At 43.9% G+C, this 22,910-nt stretch overlaps 1 protein-coding gene and 1 pseudogene across 1 annotated transcript in view; one reads left to right on the top strand and one right to left on the bottom strand.

Moving 5' to 3' along the window:
- LOC144497977 (bromodomain-containing protein 2-like) overlaps positions 1 to 22,910 on the top strand; it is a 67,809-nt gene that overhangs the window by 15,163 nt on the left and 29,736 nt on the right. Inside the window, exon 2 of the mRNA XM_078219443.1 lies at positions 19,009 to 19,310. Coding sequence (XP_078075569.1) covers positions 19,113 to 19,310 — 198 coding nt within the window. The 5' untranslated portion in view covers positions 19,009 to 19,112. The remainder of the gene's footprint in view (positions 1 to 19,008; positions 19,311 to 22,910) is intronic.
- Positions 5,103 to 5,308, bottom strand: LOC144498111 (U2 spliceosomal RNA; annotated as a pseudogene).

Genomic DNA, 22,910 nt, shown 5'->3' with positions numbered 1-22,910 from the left:
ACAGGTTTATTTGGTAGCAAAAGCCACACAAGCTTTCGGAGCTCTTAGCCCCTTCTTCAGGTGAGTGGGAATTCTGTTCACAAACAGAGCTTATAAAGACACAGACTCAATTTACATGAATAATGGTTGGAATGCAAATACTTACAACTAATCAAGTCTTTAAGAGACGAAACAATGTGAGTGGAGAGAGCATCAAGACAGGCTAAAAAGATGTGTATTGTCTCCAGACAAGACAGCCAGTGAAACTCTGCAGGTCCATGCAACTGTGGGAGTTACAAATAGTGTGACATGAACCCAATATCCCGGTTGAGGCCGTCCTCGTGTGTGCGGAACTTGGCTATCAGTTTCTGCTCAGCGACTCTGCGCTGTCGTGTGTCGTGAAGGCCGCCTTGGAGAACGCTTACCCGAATATCAGAGGCCGAATGCCCGTGACCGCTGAAGTGCTCCCCAACAGGAAGAGAACAGTCTTGCCTGCTGATTGTCGAGCGGTGTTCATTCATCCGTTGTCGCAGCGTCTGCATAGTTTCCCCAATGTACCATGCCTCGGGACATCCTTTCTTGCAGCGTATCAGGTAGACAACGTTGGCCGAATTGCAAGAGTATGTACCGTGTACCTGGTGGATGGTGTTCTCACGTGAGATGGCATCTGTGTCGATGATCCGGCACGTCTTGCAGAGGTTGCTGTGGCAGGGTTGTGTGGTGTCATGGTCACTGTTCTCCTGAAGGCTGGGTAGTTTGCTGCGGACAATGGTCTGTTTGAGGTTGTGCGGTTGTTTGAAGGCAAGAAGTGGGGGTGTGGGGATGGCCTTGGCGAGATGTTCGTCTTCATCAATGACATGTTGAAGGCTCCGGAGGAGATGCCGTAGCTTCTCCGCTCCGGGGAAGTACTGGACAACGAAGGGTACTCTGTCCACTGTGTCCCGTGTTTGTCTTCTGAGGAGGTCGGTGCGGTTTTTCGCTGTGGCGCGTTGGAACTGTTGATCAATGAGTCTAGCGGATATCCTGTTCTTATGAGGGCATCTTTCAGTGTCTGGAGGTGTCTGTTGCGATCCTCCTCATCCGAGCAGATCCTGTGTATACGGAGGGCTTGTCCGTAGGGGATGGCTTCTTTAACGTGTTTAGGGTGGAAGCTGGAGAAGTGGAGCATCGTGAGGTTATCCGTGGGCTTGCGGTACAGTGAGGTGCTGAGGTGACAGTCCTTAATGGAGATGCGTGTGTCCAAGAATGCAACCGATTCCAGAGAGTAGTCTATGGTGAGCCTGATGGTGGGATGGAACTTGTTGATGTCATCATAGAGTTGTTTCAGTGATTGTTCACCATGAGTCCAAAGGAAGAAAATGTCATCGATGTATCTAGTGTATAGCATCGGTTGAAGGTCCCGTGCGGTGAAGAAGTCTTGTTCGAACCTGTGCATGAAGATGTTGGCATATTGAGGTGCGAATTTGGTCCCCATGGCTGTTCCGTGTGTCTGGATGAAGGTGAAGATATTGTGGTCCAGGATGAAGCGGATGAGATGTAAAATTGCATCTGGAAACTGGCAGTTGTTGGCGCTGAGCACTGAGGCCGTTGCAGCAATGCCATCGTCATGGGGGATGCTGGTGTAGAGTGCCGAGACATCCATTGTGACGAGGAGCGCTCCTGGTTCAACTGCTCCATGTGTGCCGAGTTTCTGTAGGAAGTCCGTCGTGTCGCGACAAAAGCTGGGGGTTCTTTGTACAATGGGTTTCAGGATGTCCTCGACATAGCCGGAGAGGTTCTCGCACAGGGTCCCATTGCCCGATACGATGGGACGGCCGGGTGTGTTTGCCTTGTGTATCTTCGGGAGGCAGTAGAGATCTCCAACGCGGGGAGTACGTGGGATGAGAGCACGGAGGGTGTTCTGAAGGTCCGGATCAAAGGTCTTGATCAGAGTGTTGAGTTGACGGGTGTGTTCTTTGGTCGGATCTGCAGGTAACTGTCTGTAGTGTTCCTCGTTGTTGAGTTGTCGGTACACTTCTTTGCAGTAATCCGTTCTGTTCAGTATGACGATGGCCTCTCCTTTGCTGGTTTGATGACAATGCTGCGGTTGGTCTTGAGAGCGTGGATGGCGTTACGTTGTGCTTGGGTGATGTTCGGGGCTGTCTTGTGAGTGCGGCTGATGAATTTGGTGTTGACGCACCTCCTGATGGCTTGGGCATACATGTCAAGTCAAGGGCAGCGGCCTTCCGGAGGAGTCCAATTCGACTCTTTCCTCTTCGGATGCACTGCGGATCTCTCTGTCGGCTGTTCCGGTTCATTGGCTCACGGATGTGAGCCAATGAATTGCACCAGGCAAGACTGTTCTCTTCCTGTTGGGGAGCACTTCAGCGGTCACGGGCATTCGGCCTCTGATATTCGGGTAAGCGTTCTCCAAGGCGGCCTTCACGACACACGACAGCGCAGAGTCGCTGAGCAGAAACTGATAGCCAAGTTCCGCACACATGAGGACGGCCTCAACCGGGATATTGGGTTCATGTCACACTATTTGTAACTCCCACAGTTGCATGGACCTGCAGAGTTTCACTGGCTGTCTTGTCTGGAGACAATACACATCTTTTTAGCCTGTCTTGATGCTCTCTCCACTCACATTGTTTCGTTTCTTAAAGACTTGATTAGTTGTAAGTATTTGCATTCCAACCATTATTCATGTAAATTGAGTCTGTGTCTTTATAAGCTCTGTTTGTGAACAGAATTCCCACTCACCTGAAGAAGGGGCTAAGAGCTCCGAAAGCTTGTGTGGCTTTTGCTACCAAATAAACCTGTTGGACTTTAACCTGGTGTTGTTAAACTTCTTACTGTGTTTACCCCAGTCCAACGCCGGCATCTCCACATCATGAATGAGGGTTTCAGCTGTAGATGAGTTGAGTCAGGGTCAAAGTCCTGGGAAACATCTACAGAAAATGTTTACATACCAGTTTTCAGTTGAGCCAGTGACTTGTAAAAGTATTTTAATCATTGGACATCCACCAAATACTCTACTTCGCCACAACGGTATTAAAGATGTTGACCTAAAAATAGATCCCAAATTCTAGCCTTTTTCTAAATATGGCAATTTCATTAATTGATAGTGATGGTCAGATTGGAAACAGCATGAGGAGGCAAAACATTATATCAACATTGTTGAGGACTAAACAGTAATGTGGATTCTAATTCCCATGTAACTGAAGAACACTGCTAAATTTACTATCCTAAAGACGCAAAATCAAGCTGGCTTTTTTAAAAATTCAGTAGAGCTTAAAAATAAAAAGGAAGTGAAAATCTATAAGAGAACAGCAGATGTAGTGAAACATTAGGAAGCCAACTAGGATGGCTGGATGCTGGGACAACACTGGCAACACAGCTAGTGGAAGTGTTGAAACGTATGACTTGAATAGTTGGTTCAAACCTCACACTAGTCACTTTAGACACAATCTAACCTGACATTCCAGTGCAGTATTGAGAATGAGTACTGTAGCGTCAGAAATGTCACCTTTCAGTGAGGCGCAATCTGCACTCTTGGGTCCCAAGGCACTATTTTGAAGAGCAGGAGTGCTCTCTCTGGTATCTTAAGTAATTTCTCACCCAGCATGTTAATGCAAACGATCTGGTCATGATTCCCATGAGAGCTTGCTGTGTACAATTTGGCTGTTTGTCCTACTTGACACAAGTGACTACACTTCAAAAGCACTTAAGTGGCTGTAAAGCACTGGAAAATTGAGGTTGTGAAATCTGTTGGATGAATGAGTTTTTTGTTTAGTATCTAAAAGAGGGTGCCAGGATTGTTCTCTGGGGGACTCTGATTGATTATGGTATGTGGGCAGGATGTAAAGCTGCTGCTGGAGTTGCTCTGGTACGGTAGCACAGTGGTTAAGGGGCGGCACGGTAGCACAGTGGTTAGCACTGCTGCTTCACAGCTCCAGGGTCCTGGGTTCGATTCCCGGCTCGGGTCACTGTCTGTGTGGAGTTTGCACATTCTCCTCGTGTCTGCGTGGGTTTCCTCCGGGTGCTCCGGTTTCCTCCCACAGTCCAAAGATGTGCAGGTTAGGTTGATTGGCCAGGTTAAAAATTGCCCCTTAGAGTCCTGAGATGCGTAGGTTAGAGGGATTAGCGGGTAAATATGTGGGGGTAGGGCCTGGGTGGGATTGTGGTCGGTGCAGACTCGATGGGCCGAATGGCCTCCTTCTGCACTGTAGGGTTTCTATGTTCTATGTCTATGGTACAATTGGAAATGTAATAGTGCAGCCACTGGAGCAGAGACTTTGGAGTGTGATGTGGTGGACCTGCTCAAAGACTGCAGAGAGCAAGAAGGGAAATGCTCTGTGGTCACATCAGTGAGGTAGTGACTTTGATCTTGGCCATTCACTGCTGTGGTGGGGAAAGATACTTGGGTGGGAGGTGACAGTGAATACAAGAAGTTTGGAGAGGTTGGAGATGAGGTGTTTGTGTGGATGGAATGATGAAGGATGGAGTTTTCTTTGAGAGAGGAGGTAATTATGGTTGTTCTGAAAGAGTTTAATATCTGATCAGAAGGAAAATATTTACAATGTTGGCTAGCATTTGAGGTCGTAAAGAGAAAGTTTATAAAGTTTATTTATTAGCCACAAGTAAGCTTACATTAACACTGCAATAAAGTTACTGCGAAAATCCCCTAGTCACCACACTCCGGTGCCTGTTCGGGTACACAGAGGGAGAATTTAGCATGGCCAATTCACCTAACCTGCACGTCTTTGGACTGTGGGAGGAAACCCACACAGACACGGGGAGAATGTGCAGACTCCACGCAGTGACCCAAGCCGGGAATCGAACCCGGGTCCCTGGTGCTGAGGCAGCAGTGCTAACCACTCTGCCACTAGCTTGGTGGGAATAATTTTGAGGGAGCAAAAGGTGAGTCTTGTGAGCAAGTTGAGCTAGATATGAGGAAAATGATAGAGGAAGAGTTGGGGCAACCTTGAAGGGAAATAAGCTACTTTTTTAAAAATACTTTTCCAATTCAATCCAATCAAATCCAATTCAGAGTCTCAACAAGTTGAGACATTTCAGATCCAGGCTGACAAGACAGGGCGAGCGACCAAACCACCCTGTCCTGGGCCTGATCTACATGAGCCAAGCTGATTGGAGAAGGGGGAGATTCCTCCTCCAAGACTTGAGCTCATTTGCATCTTAGCCAAAAGGCCGAGATGCCGCTTTAAAAAATTGCTTCATATGAAACATATGAAGCTTCAGTGTAACCTAATGACCTCAACCAAGTGCGGCCGACCATGGGCTGCCGACCATACTACACTTGATCTTAGCCAAAAGGCCGAGAAGGGAAATAAGCTACTGAGACAGCTAATTAGCTTTGTTTGTCAGCAAGGAGACCATCCACAGCTGTTTTTGACATGGATTAAGGGTCAGTGGAGCAGCTTAACGTGATGCTTGGTAGTGGAGAAAAAAGGCTGGGGCTTTACCAAATTATCCTCGAGTTGGTAGTTTTGGCATCGGCAATAAAGCTGGTGGGGTGGGGTGCTGTGGCATGGGGGCTTCTGTACAAATAGAGATCAGGGTGCATGGAACAAAACTCATTTTAATGAGAGATTAATTCTCATAGATGGGGAGAAGCTAAACAGCTCAGGCAGTAAATAATTTATGTATGGGACAATTTTCTAGAACAAATTTTAGAACAGACACAGGAAAAGGCCACACTAGATTTGGTGATGAGTAACCAACTAGAATTAATCATCTGAGTCATAAACCATGTTTTAAATTTAAATAAGGCTAACTTCAAAGAGAAGAAATAAGATAACTATAGTAAAATGGGCCAAATCGTTAATTAAACTACAGAGGAATAGTGGGAAGTACTCAAATAACTATTTCATAGAATATAAAACCAAATAAAATGCCCATTAGGCCACAGCGAGAGTACTGTGTGCAGTTCTGCTTGCTGCACTGAGGGATGTGATAACACTAGAGAAGGTACAGAGGAGATTCACCAGGATGCTGTCTGGGCTGGAGCCTTTCGGCTCTGAAGAGAAGCCAGTTAGGCTGGGATTGTTTCCCTTTGAGCAAAGAAGCCTGAGGGGGACCTGACTGAGGTGTACAAAATTATGAGGGACATAGGGTAGATAGGAAGGAAGCGCGGTCAATAACCAGGGGCATTGATTAAGGTGAGGGGCAAGAGATTTGGATGAAAAGCTTTTTCCACCCAGAGGGTGGCTGGAATCTGGAACACACTGCCTGAAAGGATGGTAGAGGCGGGAACCTTCACAACATTTAAGAAGCATTCAGATGAGCACTTGAAACACCGTAGCGTACAAAGCTGTGGACCGAGTGCTGGAAAATGGGATTAGAATAGATAGAAACACTGTAGCGCATAAAGCTATGGACCAAGTGCTGGAAAATGGGATTAGAATAGATTGGTGTTTGATAGCCAGCATAAACACGATGGGCCTCTTTGTGTTGTAAAATTCTGACTCTAAACTATGTACCTCCTGAAAGGCAATAGCTCCACTTGTGCAGTTAAATAGCCATCCTTAACAAATTAAGTAAGACTCTATATCCAGGCAAAGTAGAGAGTTTTAGAAATGAAAATCCAAAATTTGGAGATGATCTATAATTTAAAAATACAATAATGTAAAAAAAAAACTAGATGAATGTTAATGTTTTTATTTGTAACAGGCATTTCAGAATTTGCTGGCAAGTGTTCTGAAAAATGTCCAAAAAAAACAGATGTTCAAGGCTCTTCATTTTGTTTTATATTCATTTAAAGGATATGGGCTTCACAGACTAGGCCAGTATTCATTACCCATCCCTAATTGCCCTTGAAAGCGACGGTGTGCTGCCTTGAACCGCTGCAGTCCATGTGGTGTAGGTACACCCACAGCGCTGTTAGGGAGGGAGTTCCAGGATTTTGACCCAGCAACAATCATGGACTGGTGGTATTTACATGGTGACGTTGTAGTGTGTCAAAATTCGCAGATGACACTAAGATGAGTGGCAGAGCAAAATGTGCAGAGGACGCTGAAAGTCTGCAAAGGGATATAGATAGTCTAAGTGAGTGGGCGAGAGTCTGGCAGATGGAGCACAAGATGGAGTGTAAGGTGCTGGTGAGGCCACACCTGGGGTACTGTGTACAGTTTTGGTCTCCTTACTTGACAAAGGATATACTGGCACTGGAGGGGCTGCAGAGGAGATTCTCTAGGTTGATTCGGGAGTTGAGAGGGTTGGCTTATGAGGAGAGACTGAGTAGACTGGGGCTATACTCACTGGAATTTAGAAGAATGAGGGGAGATCTTATAGAAACATATAAGATTATGAAGGGAATAGAAAAGATAGAAGCAAGGAAGTTGTTTCCATTGGCGGGTGAAACTAGAACTAGGGGGCATAGCCTCAAAATAAGGGGAAGCAGATTTAGGACTGAGTTGAGGAGGAACTTCTTCACACAAAGGGTTGTGAATCTGTGGAATTCTCTGCCCAGTGAAGCAGTTGAGGCTACATCATTGAATGTTTTTAAGGCAAGGATAGATAAATTTTTGAACAGTAAAGGAATTGAGGGTTATGGTAAGCGGGTGGGTAAGTGGAGCTGAGTCCACAAAAAGATCAGCCATGATCTTATTGAATGGCGGAGCAGGCTCAAGGGGCCAGATGGCCTACTCCTGCTCCTAGTTTTTATGTTTTTTATTTCCAAGTCAGGATGGTGCGATCACTTGGAGGGGATCTTGCAGGCTATGATCTTATATGTCAGCTGCCCTTGTCCTTCTAGATGGTAGTAGTCATGGGTTTGTAAGGTGCTATCTAACAAAGCTTGGTGAGATCCTGCAGTGCATCTGTAGACAGAGTACACTGTTGCTACTGTGCATTGGTGATGGAGGGAGGGAGTGATTATTTTTGGAAGGGATGCCAATCAAGCAGGTTGCTTTGTATTTGGATAATATTTAACTTCTGGAGTGCTCTTGGAGCTGCACTGAGCCAACCAAGGGGAGAGCGTTGCATTGCACTCCTGACTTGTCCCTTGTAGATTGCGAATTTTGGGGAGTCAGGAGGTGAGTTACTCGCACAGGATTCCAAGCCTCTTTTGTAACCACAGTATTTATATGGCCTGTCCAGTTCAGTTTCTGGTCTATGGTAACCCTCAGCATGCAAATAATTATATGTTCATGTTTGTGGCTAGTCGAAGAATCATAAAGTTTTTGTGATTTGGACAGCCCTGACCTTCTGGTAAATAATGTGCTCTGACAACTGTATGGTTTACCTTTTCTCTACACGCAAGGTGCTTATGCCCCAAGATCCATGATGGAGCTTGTCATTCTACAAGTTGATGTAAGCTAATGACTTGATAGTTGTGGAATAAAAGGTGAGACCACTTAGCATAGGAAATTGTGGTGATTACTTTGCTACACCTCTCTTGCAGCCTTTGCATCATTGAGAGTATCACTCCTGAAAGAATTGTTTGCTTGCAGATTTAATGTCTAAACTCTTCTTCCTGCCACAGAGAATAGCTTCAAGCTTGTCGCTGTTTATACAGATCAACCGTGCAAAAGCAAATATGAAAGAGCTAAGACTATGAAAGCTAATAAATATTTATTTTAATAAAAAGAAAAGGGATGTTTAGACACAAAGGTGTATGTTGGTGATGCTGTTATAGACAATATGGAAATGGGATATTTATTGAATGTATAGTTTTAAATTTTCACGTACCAGTTGTATAAAGGAACCCTTTGAAAAGTTTAAAAATGGTAATGAAGCAAATAATGGGACTTATGAAAGTACCACTGAAAACATTGCAAAAAATGTCTCCAGATTTGGGAATTGTTTTTGTTAGTTGGAAAATTACAAATGTTCCTCTACAATTTAAAGAAGGAGAGAAACTGACCTGCCAGTTGAACATAGGTTGTAGGGAATGTACGGTACAGTAATGGGGCAGAGAAACTGAGTAGTTGCACTGGCTAGTGTCATGTACAAGTTCAGCATGACCTCCTTGTTCTTGTTGCTCTATACCACTATTAATAAAGCCCAAGATACTATATGCTTTATTAACTTGCTCTCTCCATCTGTCCTGCCACGTTCAATGATCTAGGCACATATACACCAAGGCCCCTCTGCTTCTACACCCCCTTAAGAATTTTGCCCCTTATTTTATACTGTCTCTCAAGATCCCACTGGGTTGGGATAATAAATTAGCTTGGATTGACTAACCAACAAAATAGAGTGAGGATAAATAGGTATTTTTCTGGTTGGCAATCTGTAACTAATGGTGTGCCACAGGGATCAGTCCTTGAGCCCCAACTATTTACAATTTATATTTAATGACCTGGATGCAGTTACAGAATGTACAGTAGCCAAATTTGCAGGTGACAGGGAAGCATGTTGCAATGAGGTAATAAGACAATTACAAATGGAAATGGATACGCATACGGTTTGCTGAGTGGGTCAAAATTTGCAGATGGAATTTAACGTGGATAATTGAGGCTATCCATTTTGCTCGGAGGAATAAAAAGGCAGCTTAAATATATAAATGGAGAGAAACTTCAAGATGCTTTGGTGTAGAAGAATCTGGGAGTCCTCGTGCATGAATTGCAGAAAGTTAGTATGCAGGTGCTGCAGGTAATAAGGAAGACAAATGGAATTTTTGCATTTATTGCTAATGGAATAGAGTATGAAAGCAGGAATGTACTATTACAACTGTATAGTTGCATTGGTAAGACTGCTTCTGGAGTACTACGCATAGTTTTGGTCCCCTTGCTTGAAGGATGTTTTAAAGGTGATTCAGAGAAAGTTCACTAGTTGATTCCAGGGATGAAGTTTATTTATTAGTGTTACAAGTAGGCTTACATTAACAATGCAATGAAGTTACTGTGAAAATTCCATAGTCGCCACACTCGGGTGCCTGTTTGGGTACACTGAGGGAGAATTTAACACGGCCAATGCACCTGACCAGCACATCTTTACAGACCGAGTAAGGAAACCGGAGCACCTGGAGGAAACCCACGCAGACAAGGGGAGAACGTGCAAACTCCACACAGACAGTGACCCGAGGCAGGAATCGAATCCAGATCCCTGGCACTGTGAAGCAATAGTCACTAGGTTGATTCCAGGGATAAAGGACTTGTGGAGAGATTGACAGTTTAGGCCAATACTTTCTGGAGTTTATACGAAATGAGAGGAGATCTAATTGAGGTTAAAAGATGCTTTGGGGGTTGACAGGGATGTTTTCCCCTTGTTGGACATTGTAGGACATTATGCATGATTGTATTGGGTGACCAAGCAGGCTCGAGGGGCTGAATTGCCTGCGCTTTCTGCATAGTTTTGCAAATTATTCCTTTTCCAGTATGTATTAAATTCCATCTCAACTGCTTCCATTGCATTTTAAGGTTATGCATTCCACATATTTCAACTTTTATTTAAAAAATATTCTACTCAGCTCCCACCTGGTTCTTTTAATTTTTTGATTTGATTTATTATTGTCACATGTATTAGTATACAGTAAGAAATATTGTTTTTTGTGTAGTATACAGACAAAGCATACCATTCAGAGAAGGAAAGGAGAGGATGCAGAATGTAGTTTCTTGCGGTCTTGGACAGAGCAGGAGCCATACCAAGCTGTGATACATAGAAAGAATGCTTTCGATGATGCATCTGTAAAAGTTGGTGAGAGTTGTAGTAGACATGGCAAATTTCCTTGACCTCCTGAAAAAATAGAGGCGTTGGTGGGCTTTCTTAACTATAGCATCAGCGTGAAGGGACCAGGACAGGTTGTTGATTATTACAGTCATAACTAGGGTGTAGAGAAAGATGCAAGGTACCTTGGTGCAAGGTAGATCCATTCAAAAGTCTGGCAGCAGGGAAGAAGCAGTTCTTGAGTCAGTTGGTACGTGACCTCAGACTTTTGTATCGTTTTTCCAATGGAAGAAGGTGGAAGATATGTCTGGGATGCTTGAGGTCCTTGATTATGTTGGCTGCTTTTCCGAGACAGCAGGAAGTGTAGGCAGACTCAATGGCGGGGAGGCTGGTTTGCGTGATGGACTGGGTTTCATTCATGACCTTTTTGTAATTTCTTGCGGTCTTGGACAGAGCAGGAGCCATACCAAGCTGTGATACACAGAAAGAATGCTTTCGATGGTGCATCTGTAAAAGTTAATGAGAGTTGTAGCAGACATGGCAAATTTCCTTAAACTCCTGAGAAAGTAGAGGCATTGGTGGGCTTTCTTAATTATAGCATCGGCGTGAAGGGACCAGGACAGGTTGATGTCCAGACAGATAATCTGGACATCAAAAAACTTGAAGCTCTCGACCATTTCCACTTCATCTCCATTGATGTACACGGGCATGTCCTCCACTACCCCTCCCGAAGTTGATGACTATCTCCTTTGTTTTGCTGATGTCAAGAGATTATTATCGCCACACCAGTTCCAGATTCTCTCTTTCCTGTACTCTGTCTCATCATTGTTTGAGATCCAACCCTCTACGGTGGTGTCATCAGCAAACCTGAAAATCGAGCTGGAGGGGAATTTGACCACATAGTCATAGGTGTATAAAAGGAGTATAGTAGGGGGCTGAGGACACAGCTTTGTGGAGCACCAGTGTTGAGGAAGATCGTGGAGAAGGTATTGTTAAAACTGGTGTCCTCCAACATGACTTTCAGGTTCTTCATCCTCCTTACTATTCTGGTAAATCTACCTTTGCACTCTCTCCAAGGCCTTGCCATCCAAAGGTGCCATGCTCAATAGTCATTACTCCAGCTAAAGTCTAATCAGTAATTTTATAATTTAGCATAACTTTGCTTTTGTACTCTTGAATTTCTAACAAGTTCAAGAGTACAAAGGGGGGGAACTCTATATTCTTTAAATGTCTTTCCCAGCATTGGGTGGCATAGTGACAGTGGTTAGCACTGCTGTCTCGGAGCCAGGGATGGGTTTGATTCCCGGATTGGCTCCCTGTGTGGAGTCTGCACATTCTCCCCGTGTTTGCGTGGGTTTCCTCCAGGTGCTCCTGTTTCCTCCCACAGTCCGAAAGACATGCTGGTTAGGTGCATTAGCCATGTTAAATTCTCCCTCAATGTACCCAAACAGACGCTGGAGTGTGGTGACTAGGGGATTTTCACAGTAACTTCATTGCAATGTTAATGTAAGCCTACTTGTGACACTAAATAAAGTTAAACAACTTGTTTGGCCACTTTCAAACACATGTCTGAGTCACAAGGTCTTTGTTCCTGCACCCCCTTGAGACATGTACTATTTAGTTTATATTACATTTATTTCACTTCCCTTCTAAAATGTATCACTTCACACTTCCTTGCAGTAAATCATCAGCGTGTGTCTGCACATGTCACCAATCTGTCTGACTTCCTGAAGTCTGTTACCACCTTCTTCGCTGTTAACTGTTTACAAGTTTTGTCATCTGCAAACTTTGAAATTTGCCACCTGAAGTCCAGGTCAATAATAAATCAATAGGACCTAATCACTTTTCCAGATTGATTACTATTTTTGCCTTCTGTCTTGTAAACAATTTTACTTTAATGCCGCTACTCTCTTCATCCAATGCCTTCTGAAAATTCATAAATATACCAACCACACTAACCCTTTCATAATGAATGGCAACCAGCAAACTTGTTTCTTCTGTGTTCTTCCAAAAAATTTATTTTGTTACTCTGGCTTTTATATGTTCCCTATTATAGTGATTAAACTGGCCTGTAGTTAATGGCCATGTAGGGGTGTAACATTTGCAAGCCTCCAGTCCTCTGGCATTACACACCTATCCAAGAAGGACTGAGAATGAAAGAATGTGAGGCAGGAATTTCTGCTATCTCTACCCATGCCTCCGTAACCTAGGATGCATCCCAAGTGACCTTTCAGTGTGTCCTCTTTATTTTTATCAAGTTTCTGTATCCTCCAATTCCATGTCGGAGATGTCGTTCTTCCCCCACTCCCTGCCTGCCCACCCAACCAACGCCATCACCAATAATGCCCTGGGTTTTGCCACCAGTTCTGTACATTGCTCAAAAATATCCAGGTGAGAATTGGTCATTTACAGCACAGACAGAGGTCGTTGAATCCATGCTAGCCCCCTGTGGAGAAAACCCGTCAATCCTAACTCCCACTCAATCGACTAGCCTGCAAGTTTACTTCAAGTACTCATCCAGTTTCCATTTGAAATTATTGTTCCCACCCAGGGGTGGGTTAACAATGAAGCACACCGTGCCCTGGCACAAGGCCCTCTATAAAGTAAGTATTTTATCAAAGGGAAATCACAGAATAAGATCACCTCATACTGCAATATTTTATATGTGCACAGAAATTCTGCTGTGCCTCGACGCCTATAATTTGAATACTGAACTGACCTCACATTTCCAGGGAGGGCAGGCCTCAGGCAGACGAGGGACAGTTATGGAGAGAGTCGTGGCCTTGTAGTCTCCATGAAAACTGCAGGGAAGAACCTAAACTTCTGGCTGAAGAGAAATTCAGCAGTAAAGAGAATTGGATTCTGTCCGGTTAAGAGGGAAGTTGGGAGAAAGGGTGACCTGACAGTAGGGCCTTGGAAAAGAAATGCAGGGCCAAGAGAGAGGAGAGGAAATGAAGGCACAAAGGACATGATGCACATTATGGAGATGCCCGACTTTGACAGAAAACTTGGCAATCTGTATGTGAAGCACAAGTAATTCCGTTTTATTTGCACTTTTATTTACTAATTTGCCTTATTTGAATTTTGTGGAACAAATAGATTCAAGTTTTATTTGGAATTGATAATTATGGGCCTTAAAGAATTGCGCAGCAGTCTTGTCCGTTAGATTGTTTGTGCTCTGGACGAGAGACTGGGACGCGCAAGACTTGGCTTCGTATTGTAGGCCATGGCGGTGGAACACTGGAGCATAGCGAAGGTTCCATTCCCAGGTAGTGTGGCCATTTCTTCATGCAGCAGCTCAGGTACTCACTGCACAGCTACAGAATTACACACACGTTTGCACTTGGGAAGTCTGCCTTCTGTTCAGTAACTGGAGTGTTTTGCAATGGATAAAACGCTGACAAATGGAATCTGTATACACCACTTAAAAATAACCTGGAAAACTTTAATGTGGTTAGAGAATGGGAGGGAATAAAACCACACAACCAGTAAAATCGGGTATGACCCTACAGCGCGCACACTTTCTGCAGTCTTGCTTGTTTTCTGGTCGTGAGGGGTTTTTCATTCAAGGTGTTTCATAGGTGCTGTTTTCTGTATGTCCTGGATAGTCCTGTTATCTTTTTCTCTCCCCCATGTGACTTCAGTGTTGCTTTACAGATTTTCATCCATGTAACGGTGAGCATTTTACCTGCGTGAGCAGTTTTTTGTTTTAAATGCTGAAAATAAGTCGGGCAGCATCTGTGGTGAGTGAAACTGTGAATTGCAGTATTTAATGGAGGCAACAGGGTCTTGTCTGCAATGGGGGGGGTCCTGCATTGTCTTAGGCCTGCGTTCCATCTTTGCTCGCTCTTGCATTGCAACATTTGCAATCTTGCATTCAGACAAGAAATGAGCTTGGATTTCAAAAAGGCAATTATTCAAACAGGCATGTATTTAACAGCAGTAATCAATTTGTGTATTTTCTTGGCTTAGACCTGCGTGTTCATTTTCAGGGCAGCCCTCTGCCCTTGAAGATGGGCACAGGGCCCCATCATAAACTAAATCCACCACTGTTTCCACCACCACCTTCCTGGGCAGTGTGTTCCAGGTCACTACCACTTGCTGCAGAAAAGAAAAGTTCTACCCCTCCCATTCCCCTGCATCTCTTGCCAAAAATCTTAAACTGGTGTCCCTTGTACCATCAGGTAATGAGAAGAATTTTTCCTTAAGCCCTTAACTATTTTATTAAGCTTAATGTAGGGAATAGACAGCCTGCTCCACCATTCACTACAATCTTGTTGTTTTTCTGCCTCAGTTCCTCCTGCCCACTCTCCTCCACATCCCTTGATTTTTCTGAAACCAAAATCCTTTGTCAATCTCAAACCCTAAAAATACTCGTGAGTATCCACAATCTTCTGGGGTAGAGAATTCCAATGGTGGACACAGAGTGAAGAAATTTCTGCAAATTTCAGTCCTAAATGATCATCATATCCTGAGACCACGTTCCCATCTTGCAGATCAACCAGAATCCAAGTTCTGCTACTTTAGCCTAGTGAGGGCCAAAGTCGATGCAACATTGTAATTCACCGGTTCATTCAGAATGATGGAAAGTGAAAGTATTTCCTACCAGGGCTAGAATTTAGTTCTAAACAAAACTGTTCGTCTTTTAATTCTGGGTTTGCAAGTTTAGTTTCTGGTTTTTGTCATGTGAATTACTTATTTTGCTGGCCATGTTCTTGATATAGATGAATTGTAAAGCAAATCTGCTAATGGTGTCAGTCATGGCTGAGTTGGTAGCACTCCTGCCTCTGAATCACACGGTTCTGGGTTCATTCCTCACTCCATGTCTAGAGCACAAAATTTAAAAAGTTGACAGTGCAATACAAATGTTGCATTCAGTGCTATCTGTCCCCTCGAGTGGATGTAAATGTTCCCATGGTATGGTTTCTAAGAACAGTTATCCCAAATGTCCTGACCAGTATTTATCCTTCAATCGACATCCCAAAACACTGATTACCCCTGGGTATTAGTACATTGCAACTTGTGGCTGTTTGCAGTACCTCATGTTGGCTGTCAAGTTTCCTATATTACAACAGCGATTTTGTTTCAAAGAAATAATTCATTGGCTGTAAAGTGCTTTGAGATAGCTGATCAGGTAAAGAACTATATAAAGGTAAGTTTCTATACCGACTGCACTTTATGGAATGCATACATTATTCAGCTTAAAAACTAAATTTTCTTAATCAGGTAATTAGTGCAGAAATTTTATCTGTCTGGTTTCTTTCAGTGCAGTTGTGCTTTTTTGGATAGATAGAATGAAGAAGCTTGTGTTGACTGAAACAGTTGTTTCCTTTTGGGAGAGGACTTACTGTGGACAAATTAAATTATATGATACAGTCTACATTGTCTTCCTCAATGTAAAAATATATTGTAAACTGCCTTGAATCGTAGGTTTACTTAGCTGTTCTACCAGTTTCTACACTTTGGGGCATGCTTGTTTGCATGTGGATGCTCAACAAATGAGGAAGCGTTGTGTTCCTGTGGATGTGATCTTCATGCTTTTTTAAAAAACATTGTCCGTGTGCAGTGCTCCCTCCCAGCTCACCAGTCATTCATGCTTCTGATTACAAATAAAATATGAAGCCATCTGACACACCACTCCTTTTGCAATCCTGTGATTTGGTGTTTATTCTAGACTCTCCCCTTTTGTTATCAGAATGTATTGAGGCCCTAAGCAGGAACACATTTCAGTAAGTGCACCTCCATGCTGTTCCACAATTTTTTCCCAATTATTTGCTCACTGTTAAGGTAAGAGGTTGACTTGGTCCATCCCTTCCTCACTTTTTAAATGGTGGCGTACTGGTATTGCTGCTGGACTAGTAATCCAGCGACCCAGGGTAATGCTGTAGGCACCTGGGTTCAAATCCCACCACGGCAGATAGCGGAAAAATAAAACCAATACAAAAAACTTGGGATTAAATGTCAATTTTTTGTAAAAGAAAACCTGTCCGGTTCACTAATGCCCTTTTACAGAAGTAAATCTGTTGTCCTTGCCTGCTCTGTCCTAAATGACTTGAGATTCACAACCCTCCTCTCTCAAACCACTAAGAAGTCCTCAGGAATGAAACCAGATGGACCAACCTGGATCGACCAAAGCAGTGGAAACACCCCCAAACTCAGCCCTGTCAACTCTGTCAAGTCCTTACTAACATCTCAAAATTAGAAGAGCAGTGTCACAGATTAGTCGAGCAACAGCCTGATGTAACCATAATCACAATCGTACATTGCAGATAATGTCCTGAAGACCACCATCTCTGCAGAGGTAATGGAACAATTAAGGAGGGAGTTGCACTGGACTCCGAACCCTATAAAGTCTCATCACATCAGGTTTAACATGGAAACCTCTTGCTGATTATTATATACCACTGCTTCCCCATTCCCCCTAGTACTGAATCCGTACTCTTCCATTTAGAACACCACTTGGAGGAAGCATTGAGTGCAGCTACCCAAATGTATTCTGGGTTATGGAATTTCGATGTCCGTCACACCAAGGGTACTCAGTAGCTCCACTGTTGACATTGTCGATAGACTGAGTCTGTAGCAACTGGTGAGGGAACCAACAAGGGGGAAAAACGTACTTATCCTAATCCTCATCAACTTGCCAGCTACTGATGCATCTGTCCATGATCTATCGGGTGGAGGGATTGCTGCACAGTCCTTGTGAAGACAAAGCCCTGTTTTCACATTGAGGATGCCTTCCACGGTGTTGTGTGGCACTACTGCCATGCTAAATGGAATAGATTTCAAACAGATTCAGCAACTCAGGACTGGGCAACTATGAGGCACTGTGGGCCATCAGCAGCAACAGAATTGTACTCGACCACAATCTGTAAACTCGTATCACCCCACGCCACCATTATCACCAAGCCAGGGATCAATCCTGATTTAATGAAGGAGGGCATGCCAGAAGCAGCACCAGGTATGTCTTTAAAAAAAGTGTTAACTTGAAGCTACAACACGGGACTACTAGTGTGCCAAGTCGCAAGTAATAAACAGAGCTAAGTGATTCCACAACCAACAAATCGGGTCTAAGCTTTGCATTCTTGTCATGTCCAGCCATGAATAGTCCTGAAGACTTGTACTCCAGAACTTGCCACACCCATCCCTAGCCAAACTGTTGCAGTGCAGCTACAACATTGGCATTTACCTGGCAATGTGGGAAATTGCCCAAGTATTTCCTGTACACACTAAGCAGGACAAATCCCACCAAGCCAATTACTACCCCACCAGTCTACTCTCTAACACTGGTGAAGTGATGGAAGGGGTTGTCAACAATGCTAGCAAGTGGCACTTGCTTAGTAATAACCTGTTCACTGACAATTTATGTTCAATTTGTGAGGCTCTTGGCCTCAGTGGACAAAAACAAAGCTGAATTCCAGAGGTGAGTGACAGCCCTTAACATCAAGGTTGCATTTTAGAGTGTGGTATCAAGGAGCCTGAGCAAAACAGGAGTGGAGTCAATGAAGTTAGCATCATACCTAGCACAAAGGAAGATGGTTGTGATTGTTGTAGATCAGTAATCTCAGCTCCAGGACAATCACTTCAGGAGTCCCTCAGGGTAGTGTTCTAGGCCCAACTGCTATGACCCTCCATTCATCATAAGGTTAGAAGTGCAGATATTTGCTGATTGCATAATGTTCACTATTCGCGAGTCCTCCAATACTGAAGCAATTCATGTCCCAAATGCAGCAAGACCTGGGCAATATCCAGGCCTGGGCTGATAAGTGGCAAGTAATATTCCCTGGCACTTGTGTTGAGCAAATGACCATCTGAGAGAAACTAACCATCATCCCTTGATATTCAGTGGCATTGCCATCACTAAATTTCCTACTGTCAACATCCTGGAGTTACCATTGGCCAGAAACTTAACTGAGCTAGCCAGATAAATACTGTGGCTACAGACACAGGTCAGAGGCTAGGAATTCTGCAGCAATCCGCTTGCCTCCTGACTCCCTAAAACTTGTCCACCCTCTATAAGGCACAGGTCAAGAGTCTTCCATGTTGCTTATTTCTAGTATCATGCATGCCTGCACTGAAACTGTGGTCTCCTTTTCCACTGCATTCTTGCATGGAGCTGATGTACTTCTGGCTATCTTTACCAGTCATCTGTATCAAACTATCCTTTCCAGCACTTGTAAAATCTCACTTTGAAAGTATGGTGCGATGTCTAGTCCCAAGATGTGACGATGCCAGGATGGCTCACTCAGTTGTATCTTCGCATTTTCATTGGTCTAAATTGAGTTTTTTGCTTGCGTTTGTTTGCACCCAATGACATTTCTTTCAGGGAATCATTTTTTGATTGTCAAAGTCAAAGAATTATTATATAAATTAAAATAAAAAGAGCAATGTTTTCTAAAGTGTATTATTTTTATTTAACAGATTCTATCATGAGTCTACCATGAAGTAATGATAGGATTGAAGATCTGTCGAGAGCTTTGAAAGGAGGGTTCAAAAACCTGTTGGTTGCACACAAGAAATTCAGAATGACATCAACTGTGGATAAAAGACCCCCACATACGATTGTGAATCCACAGCCACCAGAATATCACAATCTGAAGAAACCTGGTCGCATGACAAATCAGCTGCAGTATTTGGGGAGAGTGGTGGTTAAAGCTCTGTGGAAGCACCATTTTGCATGGCCATTCCAACAACCTGTCGATGCTGTGAAACTAAACTTGCCTGTAAGAATTGTATCTCATCTGGTCGGAATATGTAGTGCTGTATTCAATTACATTGCCTTGGATTTTTTAGCAGCAGTAACTACAATGCAGAGCCAAATTATAAATCTGATGTGAAGTTAGAGCCGAAATATACAGGTCGACTATCCTTTATCGAAACCCTCGGGGCCAAGATTGCATCTGTTTTTTAGATCATTTTGGTAATGCGTATAAACTTGCATTCTTAAGCTAGCTGTAGTCTAAAATGAATAAAATGGCTAGAAAAGTAAGATATATCATTGCAGATACCCTCCATTTATTTATCAATGAGTTCCTTTTTGACATGTTCACCACATAAATTGCAAGGTAAAGAGTGGCGGGAAACAACCAGACTCCCGTGCTGAAGATCAGTGAGATCCAGAATTGTAGATTTTGGATGTTTGGTTTTTAGATTTATGGATAAAGGACACTCAACCAGAGTTGAACTCTGCACTTAGAACCATAGAATTCCTATGGTGCAGAAGGGGGCCATTCGGCCCGGAGCCAAGTCTGCACTGACTCTTTGAAAAAGCATTTTGCTCTCCTAGTCACCGAGTGAGGAGTGTGATTATTTTAAATTGATAACCACTTGTCATTGGCTCACCAGCCAGGATGTATGGTCTTTCCCGATGTACTTTATCAAACCTCTGTTTTCAAAAAGATGCTTCGGTTTCCTCCCACAATGCAAAGATGTGCAGGTTAGGTTGATTGGTCATGATAAATTGCCCATTAGTGTCAGGAGATTAGTGGGGTAAATACGTGGGGTTACAGGGAAAGGGCCTGGGAGGGATTGTTGTCGGTGCAGACTCAATGGCCTCCCTCCGCACTGTAGGGATTCTGATTCTATGCCTTTTCCTTTTTAACCTTTTCTGATTCAGTAACAGTAGTCCCAGTATCTAAAGCCTCTCATTGTAATTCTGGTTTCTTATGCTTAGTATGGGGAGAGGGTGATATAGTACTAATGTCATTGGACATGTAATCCAGAGACCCAACTAATGTTCTGGGGACACTGATTCAAATTCCACCAAGGCAGTTGGTGGAATTTAAATTCAAATAATAAAATCTGTCCGGCCTACATGTGACTCCAGACTCCTAACTGTGCTCTGAAATGGCCTTGTCAGCCACTCAGTTCCTAGGGAATTGGGGATGGGCAGTAATGCCCACATCCTGTGAAAGAACCAATTTTTAAAATCCTGGTTAATCTATAATCTGTCTCTAGATTAGTAACTTGCTCTGAGCACTTTCTCTGACACCACAGAACCAATGTCTACAAACCCCAAGCATCAGCTGGGACCAGCAAGTCTTGCCCATCCTCCCCCCACCCAGCCATCTTATGGGGATTTAACAGTGACCATTCAGACTGGAAGTACCCAGTATTTGTGACAGTGAAGTGCTTGCAGAGTGGGCATCCAGAAATGATCTGATACTTACAACCCCAAACAGTGAGAAATGATCCATTCAGCCAGATGGCGTAGGGATTACACCCCTGACCTGTGTCAGGTCAGTTCTCTTAATGGGACTCCCCACCCTGCATGGAGACTTATTTTAGATGATTTCCCACAGAGGCAACACCGTCCTCTACTCACTCTCACAGGCCTACATGTTCCAGTAGTCAACAGCCTCAAGAAGGTGTGATGGAGCTTCTGGAAAGCCAACTGGACAAAATACAGTAAAACTTTGGAATGCAGCATCTCGACAATCCCACTACAATACATCACTGACTAAGTATACAACCATCTTTGTGGTACCATCTACAAAGCAGCATTCATGGCAATTCCCCAAGGCTACCAACCCATCTACATATCATGCTTAGATGAAGACAGTGCTGTCCTCAAAGCATATAAAGCATCTGGGGGCACAGAGGTAAGAGGCCATCTGATTGAGTTCAATGTTGTTCACTGCACCAAGTGGGAGGAAATTTCTCACACTCTAACAGGAAGTGTGGAGCCTAATTCATCACCTTTGAACAATAGCCACCCATTCAAAACTGCACCTCCGATGTTCCTAATTGTCACAGCTAAGGCACCCTGGACAAAAACACGAAAAGAAGCATTTTAGGTGAACGAAGGCCATGCCGCCACTACCAACACAGAAGATACCAGCCCCTCCCCACCCCTGGAGGTTGCAGAACTGAAGATGGTCCTGCAAGGAGCAGGATATGGCAATATCACGCCAGAATTTATGAAACACTTGGGGCCCCAAGTTCTTGCCTGGCTGACTTGGTTTTACATGAGGGTCATAAGTTCCAATATCATTCAAAGAAACCGAGGACAGCAAAAGTCGTCATCATACCAAAACCTGGAAAAGACCCCATACTTGAAAGCTAGCTACCATCCAATCTCTTCCTGTTAGTCCCGTACAAAACCATTGAATGCCACATCTTCAGCGTGGGTCCCCAATGGTAGAAGTTCTTGATGTCGACCAAGCTGGTTTTTGCAAGGATTGTAGCATGTGAACAGGTAGTGGTCCTTACCACTTGCATTGAAAATGGCTTTCAGAAAATCTTGAAGACAGGTGCTGTGTTTCTTGATGATCTCATATGCCTTTGGCACCATTTGGCACACCAGCCTCCTCCCCCTGAAGCTGTCACAGGCCCTCTCCACCTGGGCAAATAAAAGCATCGGAACATTGAACAATCGAAAATTCAGAGTTCACCTTGGATAGGTAAAAAGTAGATGGAAAGGGCAAACCAATGGGTTCCCTAAGGCTTCATAATGGCTCCAACCCTATTCAACTTGTACACAAATGATCTTCCAAAAAATACCTTCTGAAAATTCATATATACTGATGACATCTGCCTCGCAACTCAAGCCTCCGACTTCCACACTTTGGACTAGACTCTAAACGAGAACTTGTCAAAACTTGAAAAATACTGTGACACGGTGACTCAATCCAAGCTCTGAAAGAACAGTATCCAGTTTATTCCATCTTCACAATGCAAAAGCCAATAAAGCGCTCAACGTCCAAATGAACGGCGACAAGTTAAAGCACCACCCAACTCCAACATACCTCAGTGACCCTAGCTAGGACACTGACCTTCCAGGAACATCTAAAAACAACTTTGTTTCCAAACTAGTCAGCTCAACATGGGATGCTGCTACCACCACTCTCTGAGCCTCCGCACTTGCGTACTCTTCTCAGTAGCAGAATACTGCACCCCTGTTTGGTTATGATCATCAGAGTTGCTACCCAGCTGAATGCCACCATGTGTATCATTACTGGAATGCTACTCTCAACACCATTCCCTTGGCTTCCTATCCTGGCAAACATCACTCCTCCACATAGCTACTGACTTGCAATAACCCACAATGATAGAAAAAGTTTGCATTGCCCCCTGCTTGCCCCTTCATGCTGATCTATTCAGCCCAGCCAAGGTGTGGCTCCCATCAAGACGGCCGATCTGGAAACACCCTCCCACACAGGACTTCAATACAAACTCCACCTGGACAAATGAATGGGAATCACTGGACATGACTAACTCGTACCTGGCCTCAAACCCAACCCAACAGCTGCCTAGTTTCAACCTGCCAAAGAGAGACTGGTGCACCCTCAACAGCTGGGGCCCCAGTTTGGCCCTCCGCAGAT

Source organism: Mustelus asterias, chromosome 8, assembly GCF_964213995.1.
Source record: "Mustelus asterias chromosome 8, sMusAst1.hap1.1, whole genome shotgun sequence".
In the NCBI taxonomy this organism is placed as follows: Eukaryota; Metazoa; Chordata; class Chondrichthyes; order Carcharhiniformes; family Triakidae; genus Mustelus; species Mustelus asterias.
The sequence above is the reverse complement of the archived record's forward strand: the minus strand, read 5'-3'. Positions and strand labels throughout refer to the sequence as shown.